At 40.3% G+C, this 22094-nt stretch overlaps 1 protein-coding gene across 1 annotated transcript in view; it reads left to right on the top strand.

Annotated features, from left to right (window-relative positions):
* Positions 1-19711, top strand: part of Grb10 (growth factor receptor bound protein 10) — a 154604-nt gene extending 134893 nt beyond the window's left edge. Inside the window, exons 12-17 of the mRNA XM_026403659.2 lie at positions 6694-6771; positions 7716-7832; positions 8696-8762; positions 8993-9080; positions 14251-14344; positions 16616-19711. Coding sequence (XP_026259444.1) covers positions 6694-6771; positions 7716-7832; positions 8696-8762; positions 8993-9080; positions 14251-14344; positions 16616-16762 — 591 coding nt within the window. The 3' untranslated portion in view covers positions 16763-19711. The remainder of the gene's footprint in view (positions 1-6693; positions 6772-7715; positions 7833-8695; positions 8763-8992; positions 9081-14250; positions 14345-16615) is intronic.
* The last annotated feature ends 2383 nt before the right edge of the window (positions 19712-22094 follow it).

The following is a 22094-nucleotide window of genomic DNA, read 5'->3' as shown; positions in this document are numbered from 1 at the left end:
CTTTTTTATGGTGGATATGCAGGTCTTCTCTGTAGTAAGTGATGAGAGGTCCCTGTTGGCTTCAGCCCCTCAAACACACTTGTCCCCTAAAAGTGCATCAGATGTTTTATGTCCTTACCTGGAGAAGTAGATGACATGAGGGGGATTATTTCTTTGGGAACAACTGTTAAAATTGAGACCCTGGAGTCTTGAATCATAAAGAATTACCTTCCTACTCTGCCTAATTATATCCAGGTATCCTTTCTGGTTTAGTGGATAATAATCAATGCCAGGAATATTGAAATAGCAGTTTTATTATTTGGAAATCCTTTATGGAAGGAAAACCTTACTAATTTAAATTAACCCTAAGACCTTCATACATCTGTAGGTGCTTGCACAGAGACACTTTAAACAAACAAGTCGTATATCTTGTGTATACCTAGGAAAAGCCTAACAGGGCTCCACTCAGCTTTGCAGGAAGATGCTATTGGAACACAGAGCAGCAGAGATTAATCAGGTTCCTCATTTCTTCATAGTACATTGTTAAGTAATTTCTTGGATATAGTAGGGTCTGTGCAGGGAGTGTTAAAACTTAATAACAGTTATCTGTTACCTCCTCCCTTTGTCTTCTAAAGTTTCTTAAACTGCTATAGAAATTCATCCCCTAAAGGGAGGTCTCGCTTCATCAATCCAAGAATCTATAATTGTGGTTGCTTTGGTTTTAAATGAGCTGACACTAGAAAGGCAATTAAATTAGATGTTCAGCAGAAAGGCAGACTGCTGAGAAACCGGGCACATTGTCTTGCACTAATGCTGTTAAAATACAGCAATGTGTGTCTGGAACAAAGAGAAAATTCATGGCAACCATGGGAAGCAGCGTGCTAAATGCAGAGAACAGAGTCATCTCAGCATAGTGAAAAAGTTGTGCAGAACAAAAGTAAACCATCCACATACTGAGTAACTTTGTTGAGTGCTTACTCTATGCCAAGTCCAAGGCCAGGAGTTTGACATACTTCATTTTGCTTAATCCAGTGGGGGAGGGCTCGGGTCTCAGTACAGATGAATTTTGATGAAGTTGAGGGTCCTGTGATGCGTTGAGGATCCCCGAGATGGGAGCATCTTCAGAGTTATAGTAAGACTTGCATAGCTCAGGGTGCCTCAGCCCCTCCCCTTTCAATGATACCTACCTGCTGCACACTCACACCAAGGTCACAGACTATTTGGATGCCAGGATTTTGACCTGTGGTTCCCAAAAGCCAGTCCTCATCTCTGTACTCCATGATGCAGCAAAATAGACAAGATCCAATGTAAAAAGCTATACGTGAGCCTAACTGTGCTCATGGTAAAGAACTTAACTCCTTGAGTCTGAGATTATGTATACCTCACTTAGTTGATGTCCTTTATTTTATAAAATTTTGATATCAAGTAATGGGTTTGGGTTAATTTTTATGTGTATGTTAATTGTCTTACTTGATAAATTTAATTGCTAAACTTAAGGCAACGATGGCTTTTTTTTCCTTCCCCAAATTTTTATTTCTTTTTTAAATCTAAAAGTGTAAAAATCCCTGGTTTAGAAGAAGATCTTCTTCCCTGTAAGAGGATCTTTCAAATCTAATGGGTCTCAAAGTATTTTGTAGCAGGATTTGTCCCCATTTCAAGGCAAAAATCTCTTAAAATTCTCCAAAATGCAGGATAGATAAAAAGGTTGATCAAATGATGTGATATTTCAGATTATTCCCAATTAGCAAACATTCCTCAGTGTCATTGGCTTATAGTTAGCTCCTGCCGCTGCCCTGCTTGAATCTGACAGGTAGAGAGCGGCTGCCATCTTGAACATTGCCCACATCCAATATGGCAAAAGGAAGCCACAAAAGTCCAGGAAGATTTTGCATCCCCAGTTAACTACTTGACTGTAAATGATATGTCACTTTATGCACTGTTGTTGGTCTGAGCTAGGCACATGGATCCATGGAACTGCAGGGACCCAGGAAACCCAAGCCCACTTGGACATAATGGATTTCCTGTCTATTCATATCCATCTTAATGAGTATATGTCTCCTGCACAGATAAATCCCCCTCATGTTAGTGAATCTTAAATTCATTTATATCCCTAGAGTTTACTGTCATTTCATGAATCATTCTTTGACCATGACTTTGTTTTATCTTTTTATAAAGAAAAAAACTTACGTATGGCCTTAGTTAAGAACAGAAAGGTCACATGTATAATAAATTTTAAGGTAATGGAATTTTTTCATTTTATGTAAGTGTGGCATCCTGTGATTCTTCAGTGTTTATGATAAGAATTAGAAGTAGGAATTAATGGGAAGCTATTAGTATACAATAGATACAAAGTAAAATAGACTCCTTTCATTAGATCCCAAAACTCTACCCCATTTGTAATTTTAAACTCTTAGGAATTTGTTTATGTCATTTATATTTTTAACATTACTTATTTTGCTAACATATTGTATGGGGAGAATGTTTTTTACCATGGCAAGATATTGACTGTGTTTAGCCAAGTGTTGCCACTATCCTTATTGCAGAAACATTTCTATAATTGCTTTACAGACACATGCAAAATAGCCACTGTTGCCTTTCTTCTTTATTGAATCTAAACATTCAATTAAATGAGAATAAGAAATAAGAAATCTGTATTGCAAAAGAAGGAGAAACATTTCTGGAGTCATACTGTCTCTGAAACAGTTTTAAGAAAAAAAAAAAACATTAATTGGATTATACACATGTTTAAAATCCAGTCAACTTAAATTAAAAAAGAAAGTAGAAGAAGGTAACTTTATGATAGAGCTGATATATAATAAGTTAATATCTAAACAATATTAAGATTACATATAAATAAATTACTACCATCTAGGCCTTCATATTTCTAAATTGAAACAACATAAATTAATAGTCTTAGGATGCAGATAATAAATGAAAAACACTCAAATTTCTTAGTAATTGAAAACAAATGTAGATATAATCAAATAAAGTATCATTTTATGCCAACTTAGAGACAATATTAAATAATTTATGGATCAAAGATGAAATATGGAAGAAAATTAGAGTGTATGTCAACTGAATAATCATAAATATAACTAAATCACAACTATAAAACTTTAGAGGCAAATTTTTTGTCTTAAATAAATAAATAAATAAATATATTTGTAAAATAAGGCTTAAAACCAATGATCTAAGTATCTCGTTCAAGACATTCAATAAGGGCAATCAAATTAATTAGACTGTCATTGGTCTGAGCTAGGCACATGGATCCATGGAATTGCAGGGACCCAGGAAACCCAAGCCCACTTGGACATGATGGATTTCCTGTCTATTCATATCCATCTTAATGAGTATATGTCTCCTGCACAGATAAATCCCCCTCATGTTAGTGAATCTTAAATTCATTTTATATAAGCCCAGAATTCATATTTATTACCTCTCATCTGAAATATGAGAACAAAAGCATTTTGGCTTTTGAACTTTGTTTCAGATTTTGTAGGATTTGCATATGCATAATGGGATATCTTGAAGATAAGACCCAAGTCTGAACATAAAACTCTTACATGTTTTACATACTCTTGTACACATAGCCTAAAGTTAATTTTATACAGTAATTTTAGTACACCTGTGTTTTAACTATAACTCATCATCACATGAAGCCAGGTGTGGAATTTTTCACTTGGGGCAAGACATTAGTACTCAAAAAATTTCAGGATTTAAAGCATTGTGGATTTCAGATTTTCAGATTAGGGATGTTCAGCCTGTGTGAGTGTTTGTGTGTGTGTGTGTGCATGCATGTGCACAGTGCTCTTGGAACGAGCCTCAATTTCATTAATTTGTTAGGACTCAGAATTCAGCAAAGCTCTTACATTCATGGTATTACGTTGAGCAGATGCAAGTCAAAATTGGCAATGGGAAAATGTGTGTGGGAAGGACCCGAGAGAGTTCCAGGTAGGAGGTTCCAGTTGCCCTCTCTTAGAGAAGTCATGTGCACAGTACTTGCTTCTTCTGACAAAGATGTGTGCAAACACACAAAGATTTGCCAACCAGAGAAGCTTACCCAAGCCTTGGTGTAATAGCTGGCCATATAGATGTGGCTGACCACCTATGTGTCTGACCTTAGTCTGCAGCCCTTCCAAAAATCAAGTTAATAAGTGTGGTCCAAAGTCCCAGCATAAATCACATTGTTATTTACTATATGGCCTAGCCAAGTACCCCAGTTAAACCCAGTCATTTCTTTCAGGCAGGACATTCCAAAGACTTAGAGATCACCTTCCAGGAGTGGGGTTGGACAGGGGACTTTTCCTTGTGCAAGGTTACCATCGCATTACTTCTCTCTGTCTCTTTCTCTATCCATTTACACACATACACACACAGTTGGCATTCTATATCTAGTTTCTGCATCTTTGTATTCAACCAACTGCAGATCAGAAATGTTCTTTAAAAAGAAAATTGGGGGGTAAGTGTTTATTACTGAACTTATATAGATAGATAGATTTCTTGTGATTATTGCCTAAATAATGCAGGACAACTTTTTACATAGCATTTGCATATTAGTTACTTTAGATAATCTAAAAATGATCTAAAGTGAGTAGGTTATATGCAAATACTACACCATGTTCTATAGGTGACTTTTGCATCCATGGATTTTGGTATTTGCAGGGGATCTTGAAACCAAACCCCAGGGGATACTGAGGGATGACTGCATATATGTACATGAAAATATGTGAATAAGTTGAAATGTGTCTGTTATTAGTGCCCAAATGTTTAGGATATTTATGTCTTCCTGGTAAATCAATTCTTTGTCATTATGAAATACACTTCATTTTCCCTCGTAATGCCCCATGCCTTAATGTTTAATTTGTCTAATATTAATATAGCTTTGTTTTGATTAGTGTTTGCATAGTTTGTTTTAACCATATTTTTTCAACTTTCTGGGTCCTTATGTTTAAGGAATATCACTGATAAGCATCACATCTTATTCTTTACTGAATAATCTTCATCTTTTAACTGGAACATTTATTTTAATTTAATTGTATCATTTAATGTGATTATTAGTTATTAGTATTTGTATTTGAACCTACCATTTGCTAGTTGTTTTCAAGTTGTCCCTCCTCTCTTTTTTCTCTTGTTTGGATTTGTCAAGTAATTTTATTTATATTTTTTCCTCTGTTAACTTATCTCTTAGATATTCACTTATTATTTTCTAGTGGTTAACCTGGATATCACAACATGCATCTTTAACTTATTATATTTTTTTATATTTATAATTTAGTCCTTTTTTAATTTTCAGGTTAGCCTAAGGACTTATCCATTTTCCCCATTGCTCATTTTGAAATGTTTTCATTATGAATATTAATTCTGTATATATTTAAAATACCTTAAGAAATTTTGCTGTTTTGTTTAATATACTCAATTTTTATTTTATTCACTTCCATATCTGTACTCTAATTTTTCTTGAATTTGCATTCTTTTTATGGGACTAGAGGAACTCAGCCTAGCAATTTTTAAAATATGGGCCTTAGAAATTTTTTCAATTTTTGTTTCACCTACATTATTGAAGGAACTTTTTCTTGGTTGTGCCAGTTATTTTCTTCTATAATTGCTCCCATTCCATTGTCTTCTGGATCTCATCATTTGTACAAAACTATCAGCCGTCTGTCCTCTAGTGCTTCTGTGAAAATAATGAATGTTTTTCTCTAGTTGCTTTTTACGTTTTCTTTCTTTTTTTTTTTAAATAGCAGTCTTCCCATGATGTGTCTGGGTGTTAATTTATTTATCTTACTCTTTGAATCTGTTGCTTGATGTCTTTTTGTTGATTTTGGAAAATTCATGACGACTGTCACTTTGGGTTGTTTCTTCTGACCTGTTCTCACTCTTCTCCTCTCACGGGAATACAATTATACCTATGTTAGACTGTTTTGTCATGTTCTAAATGTTTTTATTTTAGAAATGAGTACATACTGTAGGACCTAGAGCTGGATCGGAGCTTACGTCCCCTGAAGGAATGTCAAGAGGAAGATGCACTCTGCTTGATAACTTTGTTTCCTCTTCCTGATTCTTTTATCTTCCAAGTGGGTGGTGTGAGCCAGTAATTTGGGAGTGTTGGTTGGGATGTTGGATGTGTGTAAGACTTTTCGATGCCCTGGGTACTTATTACCAAGAAAAATAAAGCACAAACTGCTGAGCCGGTTAAGCAGTAAGCCTGGTAGTCAGGGGAATCATTAGCTTTGGTATATTCAAATTCTAAATCATTGATTTCCTGAGACTTTGGGTTATTTGCTTCATTATCTGTGCTTCAGTTCCATAATCTGTAAAATGGGGAAAGTTATAGTACATAGCTCACAAAATGGAGATGGTTAAGTGAAAATAATACAACAACCATTTAAGACAGTACTTGGCCCATAGTAGCACTCAGTGAGGTTAATTCTTCTTGATCCTATTATTATAATTGCATTTGTCACTGTCTTGTATATTCCCCTTCCAACATTCCAAAACCAGTCAGTGCTCATCTCCTGCAGTGTAATAGCAGAACTGAGACAGAACTGAGAGAAGTGCGCCATCTTGAATGTGCTTCGGCTTGTGGGGGCTGTTAACAATATTTTTCATTGTTCTGTACTCAACATTGCCCTTCCCAGCCTTGGTATTTTACATGTGCTGGGACCTTGGGGCTCCTACTACCCTCCTGGTGCTGACTCTTATCTTTCTCTTCAGTATGGAATGCTCCTCTATCAGAACTACCGCATCCCTCAACAGAGAAAAGCCTTGCTGTCTCCCTTTGCTACACCAGTGGTAAGTACAGGGCTGGCCTTTCCTAGCTCAGAAGCCTTTTCTGCTGCTGTGTCTCCGTGTTTTGTAGACAACATTTCACAAGAACTGGTAAGGGAAGCTCCAGAAAGAGTGAACACATTCCAAGGAAACCAGTATGTCTCATGCATTCCATTTTCCAGAACACGAATCTTGTACTTCAATATCATGCTTCAGGGAAGAAATTTCTCTATCATCCTTCTCCCATCCTTACATCTTAACTCAAGGTTGTTAGGTAAATAACTTCATGTGCTAAAAATACCAACTGCAACTTCCAGCTCTACAGGAGCATCCTCTTCTGTCTGGGATTTTGTTCCTTCAAGCCATGGGACCCATAGGTGCTGTTGGCCATTATGGTGAGATCATTCCTTGGTTAGAAGTGAGACATTATTATTACTCCTTTTGTGTCTTCAGTATGTGATTTGCTTCCCAGAGACACAGAAACATGTCGTGACTTCAAAATATGATCTTAAAGATCCTTCTTTATCTGTTCTTTTGAGATGGCAGATGACTCCATCGAGAGTCCAGTATTACTTGTCCTGAGCTAACACACCTGAAGATGTCATCTACAGTTGAGGACTAGTCTCACCCTGTGTTTTCATGTCTCTGATGTGTTTTAGCACAGGTCAGGAAACCAGTAAAGGGCAGTGCAGTCCATAACCTACTGGTGTCAGGAGACCTTGCCAGCAGCTTGTGAATACTATGAGAAGACAGGATCATTTTTTATTCTTAAGAAAAATCAAAGCCATTTTTAGCCCAAGGTGCCTCTGAATTTTCAACCTGAATCTGTGGATCTTTATCCTGAATCAGGGGTTCAGAAATGGAGATAGGGCACCCTTTCCTGGCTATCTTTATGATCATTTCATGCCAAAATTTCCCTCTGTACTGATTTCCTTGCTTCTTACAAATTTATGGCTTTTTCTTTCCAGCGCAGTGTCTCTGAGAACTCCCTCGTGGCAATGGATTTTTCTGGGCAAACAGGAAGAGTGATAGAGAATCCGGCTGAAGCCCAGAGCGCTGCCCTGGAAGAGGGCCATGCCTGGCGGGTAAGACCATGGCCCCAGTCCAGCAAGAAGAGGCTCCCTTGTGGGTGGTAGCCCCCCCTGCATTTGCTGTTCTTCCAAAAGAATGGCTCTGTGGTGTTGGCAAGGGAGGGGATGCTTGTAAGGAACTGCGGGAAGCAGTTGACCCCTCTGAGTCCTCCACGCGTCCAGCACCCAGCCAGCCCCCACTGCCTCCCTATGGATGGGATCCCATGGAAGGGGCAGAGAAGAACAGAACCTTCTACCTCTTTGGTTCATGGGCAGAACTATTATTGTTGATGAATTTTTAGCAACTGTCTGTGTAGGGCACAGAGCCTGTCCTGAATGAGGCCATTGGGCATATGGGGGTGGCGGGGGCTGTACCCAAACAGTTCCTTCATCTTTGAGGCTCAAGTTCTAAATCTCCAGATGGGAAGAATATCACCCATCTTTCAGCTGAGTCTTTAAAGATCATGTGTAAAATATAAATCCAGGACCTTGGCTTAGAAAGCATTCCCAGTACTTTGAGAAAAGGAGAAAGTTCCCAAGTATGGGGATTCTCAAGACCCATGCTTTGAGAACTGCTTGAGTTTACCCAAGCTCATGCTTTTCTGCTAAGATTTTTTAGGATTTCTATCATACATCTTCTATGTGAGAAGCAAGTGTCTCTGTTTCAATACCGGGATGGTTGGAAATGCACCATTATGCTTTTGGTTTGTTTTTAACCACCACTGTGATCCATGTGTTCTTCATCCTTGGTGATTAGACAGGGTCTTCACATGATGCGTGGCATCCTGGTCAGCTACCCGCTCTGAGGTGGGAAGTCAGGTGACTTGTTGTGCATCAGTCTGTTTTCTTCAGTGCTAATGTGGGCATTTCTTTTGCAGAAGAGAAGCATGAGGATGAATATCCTGGGAAGCCAAAGTCCCCTTCATCCTTCTACCCTGAGTACAGGTAAGCATGACAAGTTGCCTAATGTTGTTGTATAAAAAGAAAATTAAACAGTCCTCACCTTCCACACCCCCACCCACCCATACCCTCCACTCCCCGAACTTTACATTGTTGCCCAGGCCTGGAATGCACCACAGAGGTACAGCTGTGGGAGTCAGGGCTCTGGGTTATGTTCTCAGGGAAACCACTGTGCAGAGATGTCACCTTCCTCACCTCCTCTCTTACCCCCACAGTGATTCACAGGACTCAGCATTGGTTTCATGGCAGAATCACCAGAGAGGAATCACACAGGATCATTAAGCAGCAAGGCCTCGTGGATGGGTAAGGGACCTCCACTGATAAGAGCTGTCATCTGTTGAGCTCTCATTTTGCTGGGTGTATATTCCGTTTCTCAAACATCTTTGTAAGATAGGCAGTAGTTTTATCCTCATTTTAAAGAGGAGAAATCTAGGCTCAGAGATTGTAGGAGTTGTGCAGGGCTGGCCCAATTAGTGAGGGGCAGAGGGGATTCTAACCCATATCTGTCCAGATTGTATCTAGAGTTTTCCTCTACCTCTTAGATGAATTTTGAGTAGGAGAAGAATGCAAAGGTAGTTATTTTTACTTTCTTGGTAAGTGGACAAATAGAAAAAAATGTTTTTGCCTGTACATTTTGGTTTATACACATTCTTGTTACTTTTACCTTAGCATGCAACAAGGAAGGAGAGAGAACTGTACTCACCAGTGACAAAATATATATGCCCCAGAGGCACACCCACAGGGACACCCTATGTGCCTATAGTTATCACCCAGTTAATCTCTATCAGAGGATTAATGCACTAATCAGGTTAAAACTCTCATAACCCAGTCATTTTGCCTCTAAACTTTCTTGCATTGTCTCACACCTGAACTTTAGGAGGGGATATCTCATATCTGAACTATAACACATATTTTTCTTTCTCTGTCCTGAGGATTGTCCCATGGCAGCACATAGAAACATTCCTCATTTCTATTCTATTCTCGGGTTCTCTTTTATGTACATAGAACATGATTTTTTTTCCAGCCAGTCCCTTATGTTGTGACAAACAGTGCTGTGTCATTTCTTAATTTTACTGGTATCTCTTTGCTGGTGAGTCGTTCAAAGGGGGATTTTTAGGTGGAAAGCTTACATAATATTGTGAAGTAGCTCTCAGTTCTCCTCAGCAGGGTTTGTGTCACATGGTCATACCAGCAGAAGCATATGAGTGACTGTTTTCCCATAGCCTCCTCCATCAGAGAGAAAAGCTGTAATTTGCACTTCTCTCATAAAGCAGACTGAGCCTCTTTCCTTGTGCTTAAAAGCTGTTTGGATTTCTTACTCTTTTTGTAGTTCTGAGCTATTTATACTTTCTATCCATTTTTCTAATCTATATTTTTTAATTACAAATACTTTTTATTTTTTTTTACTCTGAAATCATAGAGGAGTTCATTTATGTTATTTTCTAGTACTGGTATTGTTCCTCATTTATTGGTTTTTTGGTTTCTTATTATTATTACATATGTTAGATATTATTATATTATCATTACTATTTTCATCATCATTATTATTTAGATTCCAGATAGATTTGGAGTTTATTTATATTTAGGTATTATATAAAGAATAGGTCTCATTTTGTTTCCCAGGTAGCTATATAATTGTTCCAAAGCTAATTACTGTAGGTAATTAATAATTGATAATCACCTGTGTCATAGAGTATCTCTTTTAAACCATTATAAATAACTCCTTTCTTATAAAAAAAAGTATGCTTCTCCTCTAAAGTTACTGGCATACTTGAGAAAAAAGCCTAACATTTGAAATTTCTGTGACATTTTAAAATTTAGGGATAGATGTGTATTTTCTTATGCCCATTTGTAACTGTGAACCCCCTTCAACTGTTGGCCTCTTGAATGTTCTAGGCATGTCCCAATTAACCACAGTGTCTGTGGGGTTCATTAAGGAGGCTGAGCCAGTTCACGTGCCAGGTGACATCACACTGTTTGTGTAGTGAAGGCTACACAGGGGGCTCATTGTGATGCTATGTAGGGCCAAGAAGCATGTGTCCACTGGCCTAACAGACGTGCAGATAACGGCTAATCCAGCTCTGACGCAGGGACGGCTCGTGGGCTAGTTTCAAGGTTTAGGGAAGAAATGTGCTTCAGACAACCCATCTCTAATCTTTACTGATCCCTGCAGAGTTAATGAAGGCAAGTCAATTTAGAATGTCAAACAATGAAAAGGAAATAACTCTGAAAGACAGGGCAAGAACAGCTAAGGCAATAGAGGGGTATTTCCTGAGGCTTGAACCTGAAGTGATATGTGGAGTTAGAGAGCAGGGCCAGAAAGAAAGAGACAGCAAAGCCTTATAGGACCCCCAGAAATATTCTTGATATTTCTGGGGTCATATATGTGACTGAGCATGCCTATGTGTGTGAGTATAAACTCTGGTGTCCACTAGTCCTGCACAGAGCTCACTGCCGGGTTCCTTCCTGTTCTTCTCAGAATCATCAGGAGAAGAATCTTTCCAAGGACATATCTAGCTCTCTCCATGCCTCTGCCAGCCCCCTTAGGATATAAGGACACCTCCCTCTCTCCCACCCCCACATTCCAGCCTAGCCCTGCTGGGCCCTTGACATGAACATCAGTCCCCATGCTGCCTGTCATGCTGCCTTTCTGTCTGCCCTCCATGTTCTTGGACTTGTTGGAAGGAGGTTTCTTCGGTGAGACTTGAGTTCTTTAAAGCTTTCCCTTCCCCCAAAGGAAAACAATTCCTTGTACAGAGGAATCCTTTCCCGCTGGACCAGGGACTCCACCAGCTTTGGCATAGTGACCTTGAGGTGGTTGCTTGATTTCTCTGAGCCCCACACCCCTCTTCACAAAATGAGGATGACAGGGTCGTTATGAGGACTAAATGGATTAATACAGCTATGAAATACTTGAGGCAAAAGTCCCTTATAATGGTGAGCTGGAATGTTACCTGGTCACCATCATCACCTAGCCCAAAAGATTCACAATTCTTTCAGGGAGTGAGTAAGCCATCACTGTCCTCCATTCTTCATACCCTGGTTCTTGTTGCTCTCCTTCCTGGGTCCTGTTCAGGACTTCCTAACCTCGGTAGCAATGTCTAGACATGCTTGGCTTCTCCCTGCCTCTTCCTTGTGATGGTCACTCTTCGGCATCACTGGATCCCCACGGTGTGCTGCTTGCAATAACTTGATACGTCAAGCCACTGTGTGGGATCTTCTCCCCAGTCCTGCGGGAGAGGTTTTATTGCAGATGAAGAAAGTAACACTGAGAAGGCATGTGACCCAAGATTGTGAAGCTAGGAAGTGGCAAATCCAGGATCCTTGCTAACTTGACAGCCTCCTCCATATTAGTGATCATCTCAGGTGGACAACCTTCAGGCAGTGCCTGTATAAATCCAAGTGTTTGGGTAGACCCTACACACCCCACCCCAAACTGAGGGACAGAGAACATATCTGCCGCCTGCTCCTCTCAGGGGTGATCAGAATGAACAGTCATAGGTTGTATGTACGTGTTTGTCTGTAGTTTTCTTTCTGTGGAAGGAAACAGGTAGTCATGTAACAGAGAAAGGGGCAGCCCTGTCTTTTCCTCAGATTAGATCAAGCTCCTGAGATTCTACCCTGTAACCATATTTTATTGGTATGATATGACTCTGGGAAAAGAAGAGGGATCCTCCAGGAGAGGACCCAGAGCTTCCGGTTCTCTCTCTTCCTGTGGAGTATGTTCTGTAGCTGGGGAACGGGACCCGTGGTTCTTAGCACTGTCTGTTCCAGCCTGACTGGGCCAAACGGTAGAATTCAGATCTGGGTGGCGATTCTCAAAGGATATTCTGAAGAGTACAAGTTGCTGCAAAATTTTTTTTAATAAAAAGGGATTGGGTAGTTAGGTAAGACTGGGATACTCTTTGTGATAGAGCCCTTAGAGAGTTATGATGGATGTTTGCATTTTAAAGGCTATGAGAAGTGCTATAGAAAAAAAAAATAATCTGTTTTGTCTTTCAGATAGGGATTTTCCAGTCCTATTTAGCTGCTTTTCGATCTTTAACATTTACAATCTAGAAACTGAAGATTTAGCTGATTAGATTCAGTGATTCTATGCTTCTTTATGCTATTCCCTGTATTATTTTATTTTGAAATAATTTCAAGGTTGTAGAAAAGTCACAAAAATAATGCAGTGATCTGGTACATACTTCACCCCAGATGTCCCATTTGCCAACGTAGTGGCACATTAGCTTTATCATTCTTTTCCTGTAATATTTTCCCCCAAACCATTTGAGAGTAAATTGCAGCTTGATGCCCCCCAAGTCCTAATTATTTCAGTGTGAAATTTCTAAAAACAAGTACTTTTCTTATGTAACCACAGTGCCATTATAAAATCAGGAAATGAGCTTCGTTGAAGTTGTATTATCTACTCCAGACACTGATTCAAATTTTACTCCTACTCCTGATTGTATCCTTCGTAGCAAAAGGGAGGAAAAATATCATAATCCTGTATATTCTCATTTCCTAGAACAGGTGTTTATAATCTTGACCTTGTCTTAAGTAGAAGCCAGTTCTTAGTAATGAATTGTTTTCCACTAGACCATGTTCCAGGGACTAAAATGGGGATATGCATTTTGGGTAGAAACATCCCAAGTGCATGATGTGATATCACCTTCAACACATCCTATCAGGAAGCACTTGAGATCTGTTTGCCTCATTCCTGGTGGCAGTAATTTGAACAGTTGATGAAGAAGGTCTTAACCTGGTTCTGTACTATTTTCCCTTTTCTGTAATGCTTTCTATTTTATTAAAAAATAAACATTAGGAGTAAGACACTTTGAGATTATGAAAACATTCTGTTTCTCATCAAACTTTCATCTGCTGGTTTTAGCATCCATTGAAGGTGGTCTTAATCAATTGTTACTTGGGTAGTTGCCAAATGGTAGTTCTTCCATCCGTCACTCCTTGATATTCTCCTCTAAGGACAAACTTTTCTTTCACCCCTGCTAATTTATTTGCACATTTGTTTCTAATACCTATGGATTTGTGGATTCCTGATATATTTTATAGGTTATAATCCAATGCTTCTGTGATTTATTTTGATGCCCAAATTTAGTCAACCTGCCCCCAGTGTCATTTTGACATGTCCCCACCATTCTTTGTGCACTTTCTGACTTTCCAGCACAAGATGTTCCAGCTTCATCTTGCAGTTTCCCAGCCTTCTCCCTGGAGTCAGTCACATTCCTAAGAATCCCTGGTTCCTTTCAATGTAGAATGACATTTCAAAAGTACCCGGTGGGTGCTATGGCTGATGTTGCCACTCCAGGCCACTTGAATGCCAAAGCACTAAAGCATCAGGGTTTCAAGTCCATGTTATTGAACAGGGCTAGGAGGTGTGTGTGTGTGTGTGTGTGTGTGTGTGTGTGTGTGTGTGTGTAGTTTGGGATTTTAATCGTCATTCACAATTCATTGCTGATTTTCCATCCCCCAGGCTTTTCCTCCTCCGTGACAGTCAGAGTAATCCAAAGGCATTTGTACTCACACTGTGTCACCACCAGAAGATTAAAAACTTCCAGATCTTACCTGTAAGTAGTGACATTTTTAAATCAGTTCTTGCTTTTGGGTTTTCTAGTTTCATTCTTCATTCAATTTTTAAGTTATAAACCAACGAGGAGGTTTCAAGCAACTTGCAAGAGTTTTTGTAGAAGTTTGTTTTTCAATCTTAGGATGTTTTTCCTACAGAGGATGCTAGAAGTGTTTATCCTGTGCTGGGGCTTCCCATGTGCCTTTTAGCTCCTAGGTGTAACCGAAGGGGCCACCTGACTGGGAGGATCAGCAGATAGGAGAATGTAGGGGATGATGAGGACCAAAGAGCTAGGTGGCCCTGAGCACAAGTATGTAGAAGACGGGTGGTGAATAGCAGGTTTGACCCTTGACCATTTGCATCTAAGGAATTGTCTAATTAGTGCTGTTATATAGTGGAGCTACTCAAGAAAATTGTAGAAAAGCTTAATTATGGTCAAGTGCCCGCCCCCCCAAAGCGAAACTGTTCCTCCTTGCACCTGGCTATCAGACCAGAAAAGCTTTGAACTACCAGAAACCTTTTGAGTTCACCTTTGAACTATCCTGCCACATCATTACAGACGGCCTTTTGTTGTTATTGTTATTGCTTGAACCAAGCAATTATTGTTATACTTTCTAATGTACTTTAACTCTTCCTTTACTATGCCAGAGTTTAAATTCTAGTTCATGATTTTTGTGTTACTTCAGCACTTCCCGGAACTCAGTTTAGGTAGGGATACAATACACAAAATTAACATCAAATGTTTTACATACACTTCTGGAGGTAAAGATAGCTACTATAAAATATCTCTTGTGGAACCTAAGCCCAGGAAACACTGTGCAAAAGATGACCACACTTTCTCCTCTTGGACACTCAGGTGAACAAAGAAGTAGTCCCGAGAAGTCTTTGAAGTAACTAAATGTACCCATTTCACATGGTTGAGCCTAGGGTTTTCTAAAAATATTGACCCCAAAACTTCACTACAGTCTCAACAGTAGTGTAAGAATAGGAAACCCAGGGGTAGTAAGGAAGGAGAAGGGCATCTTGGTTTCCTTTTGTGAAATATAAGAAGCAATATGCTCTGAGGCACTTTCTGTTCTTGCTTCCCACTGTGTTCTGATGTACCCATTTTATGGATGAGGAAAATGAGCCTTTGCCCCACACCACTCTAGGGGAAAGGAACAGAATCTGGGGTTGAGCTCTGGCTTCTCAGGTTCCACCAAACATTATATGCACAGAATTATCATTCAAGAGAAAGTGCCTCATTTGCAATTCTTTTTTTTCCCCACTGCATTATGTTTTGATGCAAAAGTTAGAATTTTCTTCACTTAAAATGTAAAATAAAAGGTCTTTCATGTTGGCAAAGTTTGTGACGCCGTTCTCCCGCCCCAAAGAGCAATAGCAATTTGGGACTTATAGGATTTCAGCCTCTGAACTTGAAAACAAGCTACAGGATGTGTGTTTGGCTCTAATACTGCTTTTAGTTAAGAAGTAGTTCTAAGTTCATTAATCAACCAAGGTTTAAAGCTTCCCTTGTCAATGTGAACAGGGCAGGGTAACTTTTCTGTTTGGCACAGTACTGCAGGCATTAGATTTAAAACTTACTGAGTTGAAATAGATGTTAAGAATCTAGTTCTTTCTTAGAGGTACTGTGGAATTCTTGCTTTAATAAACAAAATAGCTACAAAATAGTCCCAGGAGCTGGGAAAGCTGTTTTACCCATATGATCTTATTAATCCCTTACAATAATGCCACACGTGCAATAGGGAACTTCGGAGCTTAAAGGTTGCCTGTGTCCCATTGTGGATACTTACTAGTCAACCGGTCAACCTTACCGTATAAGCAAAGCGAGCTAGGAGCTGCTTAAAGCTCTTCCCCCAGACCTCCTCAGGGATCAGGGGAACCAGCCCTGCCAGTTGGCCTTAGTCTCCCGCCCAGCATCATTCACACATCATGGCACAGAGGCTCTGCTCCCCTGCCTTTGTGAACTCTTGAGTTTTCTAGCCCACCTTGCAGATTCTTTGTGTGTCTCTTTTTTTTCTTTTTTTTTTTTTTTTTTTTAGAATTTTAATATTTATTTTTTAGTTTTCGGTGGACACAACATCTTTGTTTGTATGTGGTGTTGAGGATCGAACCCGGGCCGCACGCATGCCAGGCGAGCGTGCTACCGCTTGAGCTACATCCCCAGCCCCCCTGTGTGTCTCTTAAGCATCCATAGCAACTCCCTATGGGCCCAGGTTCTTCCCACCGTCTTATCTTCTAACTTGGCGAGTGTTTATTTGTGTCCCCCCAGTTTGAGGATGAAGGGCAGACCTTCTTCACTCTGGACGACGGGAACACCAAATTCTCTGACCTGATCCAGCTGGTCGACTTCTACCAGCTCAACAAAGGAGTGCTGCCTTGCAAATTGAAGCACCACTGCATCCGAGTGGCCTTATGACCTCACACATCCTCTCAGCGGAAGAAGGGAGGAAGTGCACACTGGAAGGAAGAAGAGGTCTAAACGAGGGATGAGAACGTACATCTTCCGCACCTTGGGACTGAGAGCAACATGGGTTCGTTTTTTTGGTGCCAGCCAATCAAGATCGACTGGTTTGTTGGACTTTGTTAAGATTTGCTGCTGCAGATCCAGCCAGATTGCCTCCTTCTGCATTGGCCAAATCAGGGAGGGTGTTGAGAGATCCATTACAATTCTGAGAATAAACTGGAATGATCATCTTGGCTGGGCCACTTTAGGAACAAGAACCGAAGAGAAATTGGAAATGAACTCTTGCCCTGGAATAATCTTGACAATTAAAACTGATATGTTTACTTTTTTTGTATTGATCACATTTTTGCACTCCTTTGTTGTCAATATTGTATTCAGCCTATGGTAGGAGGGGATGTGGCTTTTCAACTCAAATGAGACAGAAAAATTTTTGAATTGATGACTTCAGATTGCAGATTGGTCCCCAAAGATATCTAGAGATTGCCACAGTGTGGATTCGGCTCTCAAATTTAAAAAACCACCCCCAGCCCTTCCCAGTATACTTGAAAAGCTTTTTTTTTTTTTAAGAAAAACAAAATTACTAAAAGGTGTCAACTGTGGTCAGCATTTGGCATGTTTCGTGGACTCAGTCGAGCTACCACAGTCTGTTAATCATTGCTCTCTGCGTAGATGTCTGATCCTTTTGTTAGTAGTGTGTCTAGTTCTCCACGGTGCAGGAGACTTTATTACATTGGAAACCCCACTATTCCCCAACACAGCACAGCTGCATGACTTCGCCTCTAGACTGATGTAAGACTGCCTTCTTGGGACACACCTGGTACCCATCCTTTGCTGGCGGTGGATGCCAAATAGTCCACCTGGGGTACCCTCAGTCTCACATTTTTTGCAGCTGTTCTAGAATGATCACTGCCTTGATCATTCAGACCCTACAGTGGCTTGGGTCATTTCATGATTGATCTCTCTTGGGGAATTAAAGGATCTAAAAAGAACATGACACCCTGGTGGCTTTTGTGCTGGGTCCTGTGGGTTTCCATAGTGATAAAGACAAGGAACTGCTGCAGAGGGCTCAGGTGCAGGTTGGCATTTGAAGGTCTTTGCTGGATGAACCTCTGCATCCTGCTGAAAACCCCCATAAGCCAGCAGATGTGGAGCGGCCAGAGGTGCCTCCTCTGATGGCTTAAGGGCAGATGTACCTCACAATGGTTGTGGACAATGGGGAGTTTTAGCAACCGGACACTTGCTTCCCATTCAAAAGAGATGGTCAGATTGTGGCTTGAGTTGTAACACAGTCCCCTGTATTCCATAGCAGACCCCTTGCGTGTCCCCTTTGCTGATTGTCAGGTGTGAAGGTGGCTATTTCTTGACGCTTGACCCCGCAACACCAACTAAACTCCCTTGACAAGCATGCAGACTACTGTGGTGAGCAGAAAGCTTTCTTTTCTAAAACAATGTCCAACAGGCTCCTTTGAAGCTGTGCTGGCCACTGGATTGTTCCAGATGCGACCCATTGATGTGTGCTCCCAGAGGAACCGCTTCTCTCTGCCCTTGTGTTGATGTGTGTAGTTCAGGAAAGATGTGTGTTGTGCTTCAGTGAGGCAGACCGGCTGGCTGCAAGTCGGTCCGCAGGATAGAAACATTGTATTTTGGTTTATTCCATCCATTTCCATGAGATGTCTGCCTTCACAAATGAAGCATTTCTTTAGTAGGATATGTTTTTTAACCATAAATGCTTTTTGTATTTCTTTCTTTGGCAGCCAGTTAATCAAATAATTGACAGTGAGGTAATTTCTCAAGTTCTTGCCTAGCATCATGCTTTTACTGATCTCCATGTTAGAGACGGTTACTTCAGTTCTATCGTTTTTGTACCTTGTTTCTCTTCACTGGTTTGCGGTAAAAACCTTAAGCAGCAATTCTAAGATTTCTTTTTTCTTTTTTTTACGCAGACCAGTCCCCATTGTGTATCATCCCTCTCTTATGCCTCTCCATAGACAGCTAGGATGTGCAGTATTTCATATTTATAAGTATGCGTTTTATTTAAAAGGAGAAATAAAAGCTTGACTCTGATTCATAATTTTGTATGTAGCTGGTTTGACGCAGTCTTTTGTACTTCCCCAGCCGAAGTGAATTGTTGGAGGCTGCTATAAACCGCCTCGTGCGGCGCAGACTTCCAAAGGCCCTGGCTCTCCCGCCTTTACGCAGGTAGCTGGGAATTCCATCTGAAAACAGCAAGTCCCTTGAGTCGTGGGCGTCTAGCCCCCAAGCCAGGGACTGAAGGACATTTGACTTTTATTTTTGTATTTAATTGACATGAATGTAAAGGGGACAGCTCAGGGTTGTTTTGGAGCCTGTTGACTTTTTAATCTCTGCCTGTGATTTTCTTTTCTAAATGAGAACTCCATGTAGCAACCTGGACTAAGTCGAGAAGGAAAAACGCCAAATGCTTTGGGTATTAGAGTTTAATAGGTAAGCTCTGTTCCATTAGGTGTTAGAGTTCCAGAATGTGTTTTTTTCTTTTTGTTTTTTCTTTATTTTTGTTTGCTAAACCTTGAATAAACATGTGCCTCAGCTTAGATGTTTTGTCTTCTCCTTTCTGCACTTAATACCTGACAATTTGACTGATCCTTGCGCCTTTATGAGGGCAGGACTAGCTCATCGTAGATTTGTGGTGTCATAGTGCAAATTGCAGTGACCATAAAAATGTCCTGACGTGTGAACGTTTTCAGGGAATGCAGAAGGTGTTAATTAAGAGACAAAACCTTTACTCCATGTGCTTTGCTTCATTATGTATATAGCTCTTTGGCTCGTGAACCTAATTGTAAACTTTCAGGTATTTTTGTACAAATAAGGGACTGATGTTCTGGTTCTTGTAATTAGAAATAAACATTAATACAGTGTTCTTCATTTTCTGCTGTTTGTTATGTCTCTCTATATTTAAAAACACTTGCTGGTTATCCACTCAAAACCTTTGGAAGTGACATACGGTATTAAAAAATGGGCTTCCTGCCACTAGTTAGGAGCTGGCACAAGGAATTGGTAGTACTTTGTCCTGTGAAAGCTTGCTCAGCCTTGAGTAAATGTGGGATTCCAGGTCATGACTATACCTGGACATTCTCAGCCACAAGAATCCCAGGTTTCAAAGCAAGTCAGTTAGCCACAAAGGTTTAGCCAAGAACCCTCAAACTCAAAACATTCACATTTGACGATTCCAATAGTGCCATTTTTCCCATAGTGGTGGGACAGTTAAAATATCAAGAACTAGAGGTTTTGACACATAAGAAATTAGTCATGTAAGAAATTGGCAAAGAGATTCAGATAATGGATGCCTTTGCTGTTGCTTCCAGGCCCTCACCTGGGGAAACCCTAATGTACTCATGACCAGCCACTCAGACCTGTCTTGCCATCTCATGCCATCTCCCTGCCTTCCCCCAGTCAGTCAGAGGAATAGTGCATATTATCACATGCCTGACCTGTTAACTTCAGGAAAACACTTATAGTATTCAGAACGCCCTTGTCATTTAGTTTTAGAATCTGAATCCTTGATTTCTGATAGCTCTCCCCCAAAGACAAGCAGACCTTAAAGGTAGAACAGACACTGTTACTACTCTCCTTATGACATAGCCAGGTCACTGTAGAGCTCCACAGTTCTAACAAAGATCCAGAGTGAGTGAGGCCCCAGTGGGCCCAAGTCTCAAATGCAGACTTAGATGGTAACTCCAACTAAGATGCCGCAAGCAGCCACACAAAACACCAAATAGAATGAAAAAAAAAAAAATGAGGGTCAGCACACTTTAACCTTGGTCTTCTGCAACTGTCCCACTCTAAAAATTTTTTTTGGCAGTACTGGGAATGGACCCCAATGACATTTTACCACTGGGCTATCTCCCCAGCCCTTTTTATTTTTTGAGATAGTTTTGCTAAGCTGCTGACGCTGGCCTTGAAATTGCAAGCCTCCTGAGTCACTGGAATTACAGGAGTATGCCTCTGTGCCTGACTCTTGAGTGATTAGTGAAGTTATAGAAAGGATTTTTTTTCATTTGTTTGTTTATTTTAATGAAAAATGAATGTGCTTGTTAAATATAAAAATATTCACCACACGTGGTCAGTCATAGCCCCTTTCATCTTGGAAGTATGTCATATTTATAAGGACAGCGATAAAAAGTGAAAAATCCACTCTAGACAAAGTTGGCCTTCATCTGCCATCCTCAACCCCCACAGAGGCGGTGGGGCTGTTCACCAGGCCACAGAGATCTAGCAGAGACTACAAGGTAACAGAGCAACCACAGCTGCAGATCTCTGCACGGCCAGCAGAGGGCACTTTAAGACAAATGGCACTCCCAGAGGGGAAGCCAGTGACCATTGGGGGAATAGGGAAAAAAGGCACAGCTGAGAATAGTAGATTGGTGTCATTTGTTCCCTAGGATACAGTGTAAGTCTTCAATCTGTAGATGGATCCAAGATATAATATGCATAAAAATCCCACTGTAAGTCATAAAAACTTGGTTACTGGTGGGTTGGTTATAATTCATTTAAAGTAGACAAACAGATCACCTTGTCTTTGATTATAAATCAGGATCCATAGACCTCCCCCACCCCGCCCCAGGCAGGGGACTCAGGTCCTGCAGAGACACCAGGGCCATCACGCATGACAAGCCAAGTCCTTGTCACTACTTAACTAGAAATCATCAGAAATGGAAGAAGAACATTCACCGAAGAAAAGCTGAACAAAGCTTAGGAACACTTTAATATAATTTTTTAAATAAAATATAATCATAGAAGTAGCTTGTTGGCCATAAGAATTGCCTCTTGAGCTTTCTGTAGTCATTTTTTAGTTTTCATTTTCAGGTGTGACAAATCTTGACCTTTATTTCCATAGAAAGGTATCATTATAGAGGGTTTTAAAGGTTTTGATTGCAACTAACAGTAAGAAATAAATTTGATATTATGACCCAGCATACACATATATGTACATGATAAAAATCAGAGGTTCAGCTGGGCGTAGTGGCGCACGCCTGTAATCCCAGCAGCTTGGGAGGCTGAGGCAGGAGGATCGCGAGTTCAAAGCCAGCCTCCGAAAAAGCGAGGTGCTAAGCAACTCAGTGAGACCCTGTCTCTAAATAAAATAAATATAGGGGATGTGGCTCAAGTGCCCCTGAGTTCAATCCCCAGTACCAAAAAAAAAAAACAAACAAACAAACAACAACAACAAAACAGTTTCAGAAAATAGCATGACTCCTCTTTTATATTTCATTCTGATCCACTTTTTATAAATACTGATCATGAGAAC

The sequence above is a fragment of the Urocitellus parryii genome, chromosome 3, assembly GCF_045843805.1.
Source record: "Urocitellus parryii isolate mUroPar1 chromosome 3, mUroPar1.hap1, whole genome shotgun sequence".
In the NCBI taxonomy this organism is placed as follows: Eukaryota; Metazoa; Chordata; class Mammalia; order Rodentia; family Sciuridae; genus Urocitellus; species Urocitellus parryii.
Note: the sequence above shows the minus strand (reverse complement) of the source record. Positions and strands in the feature narration are given on the sequence as shown.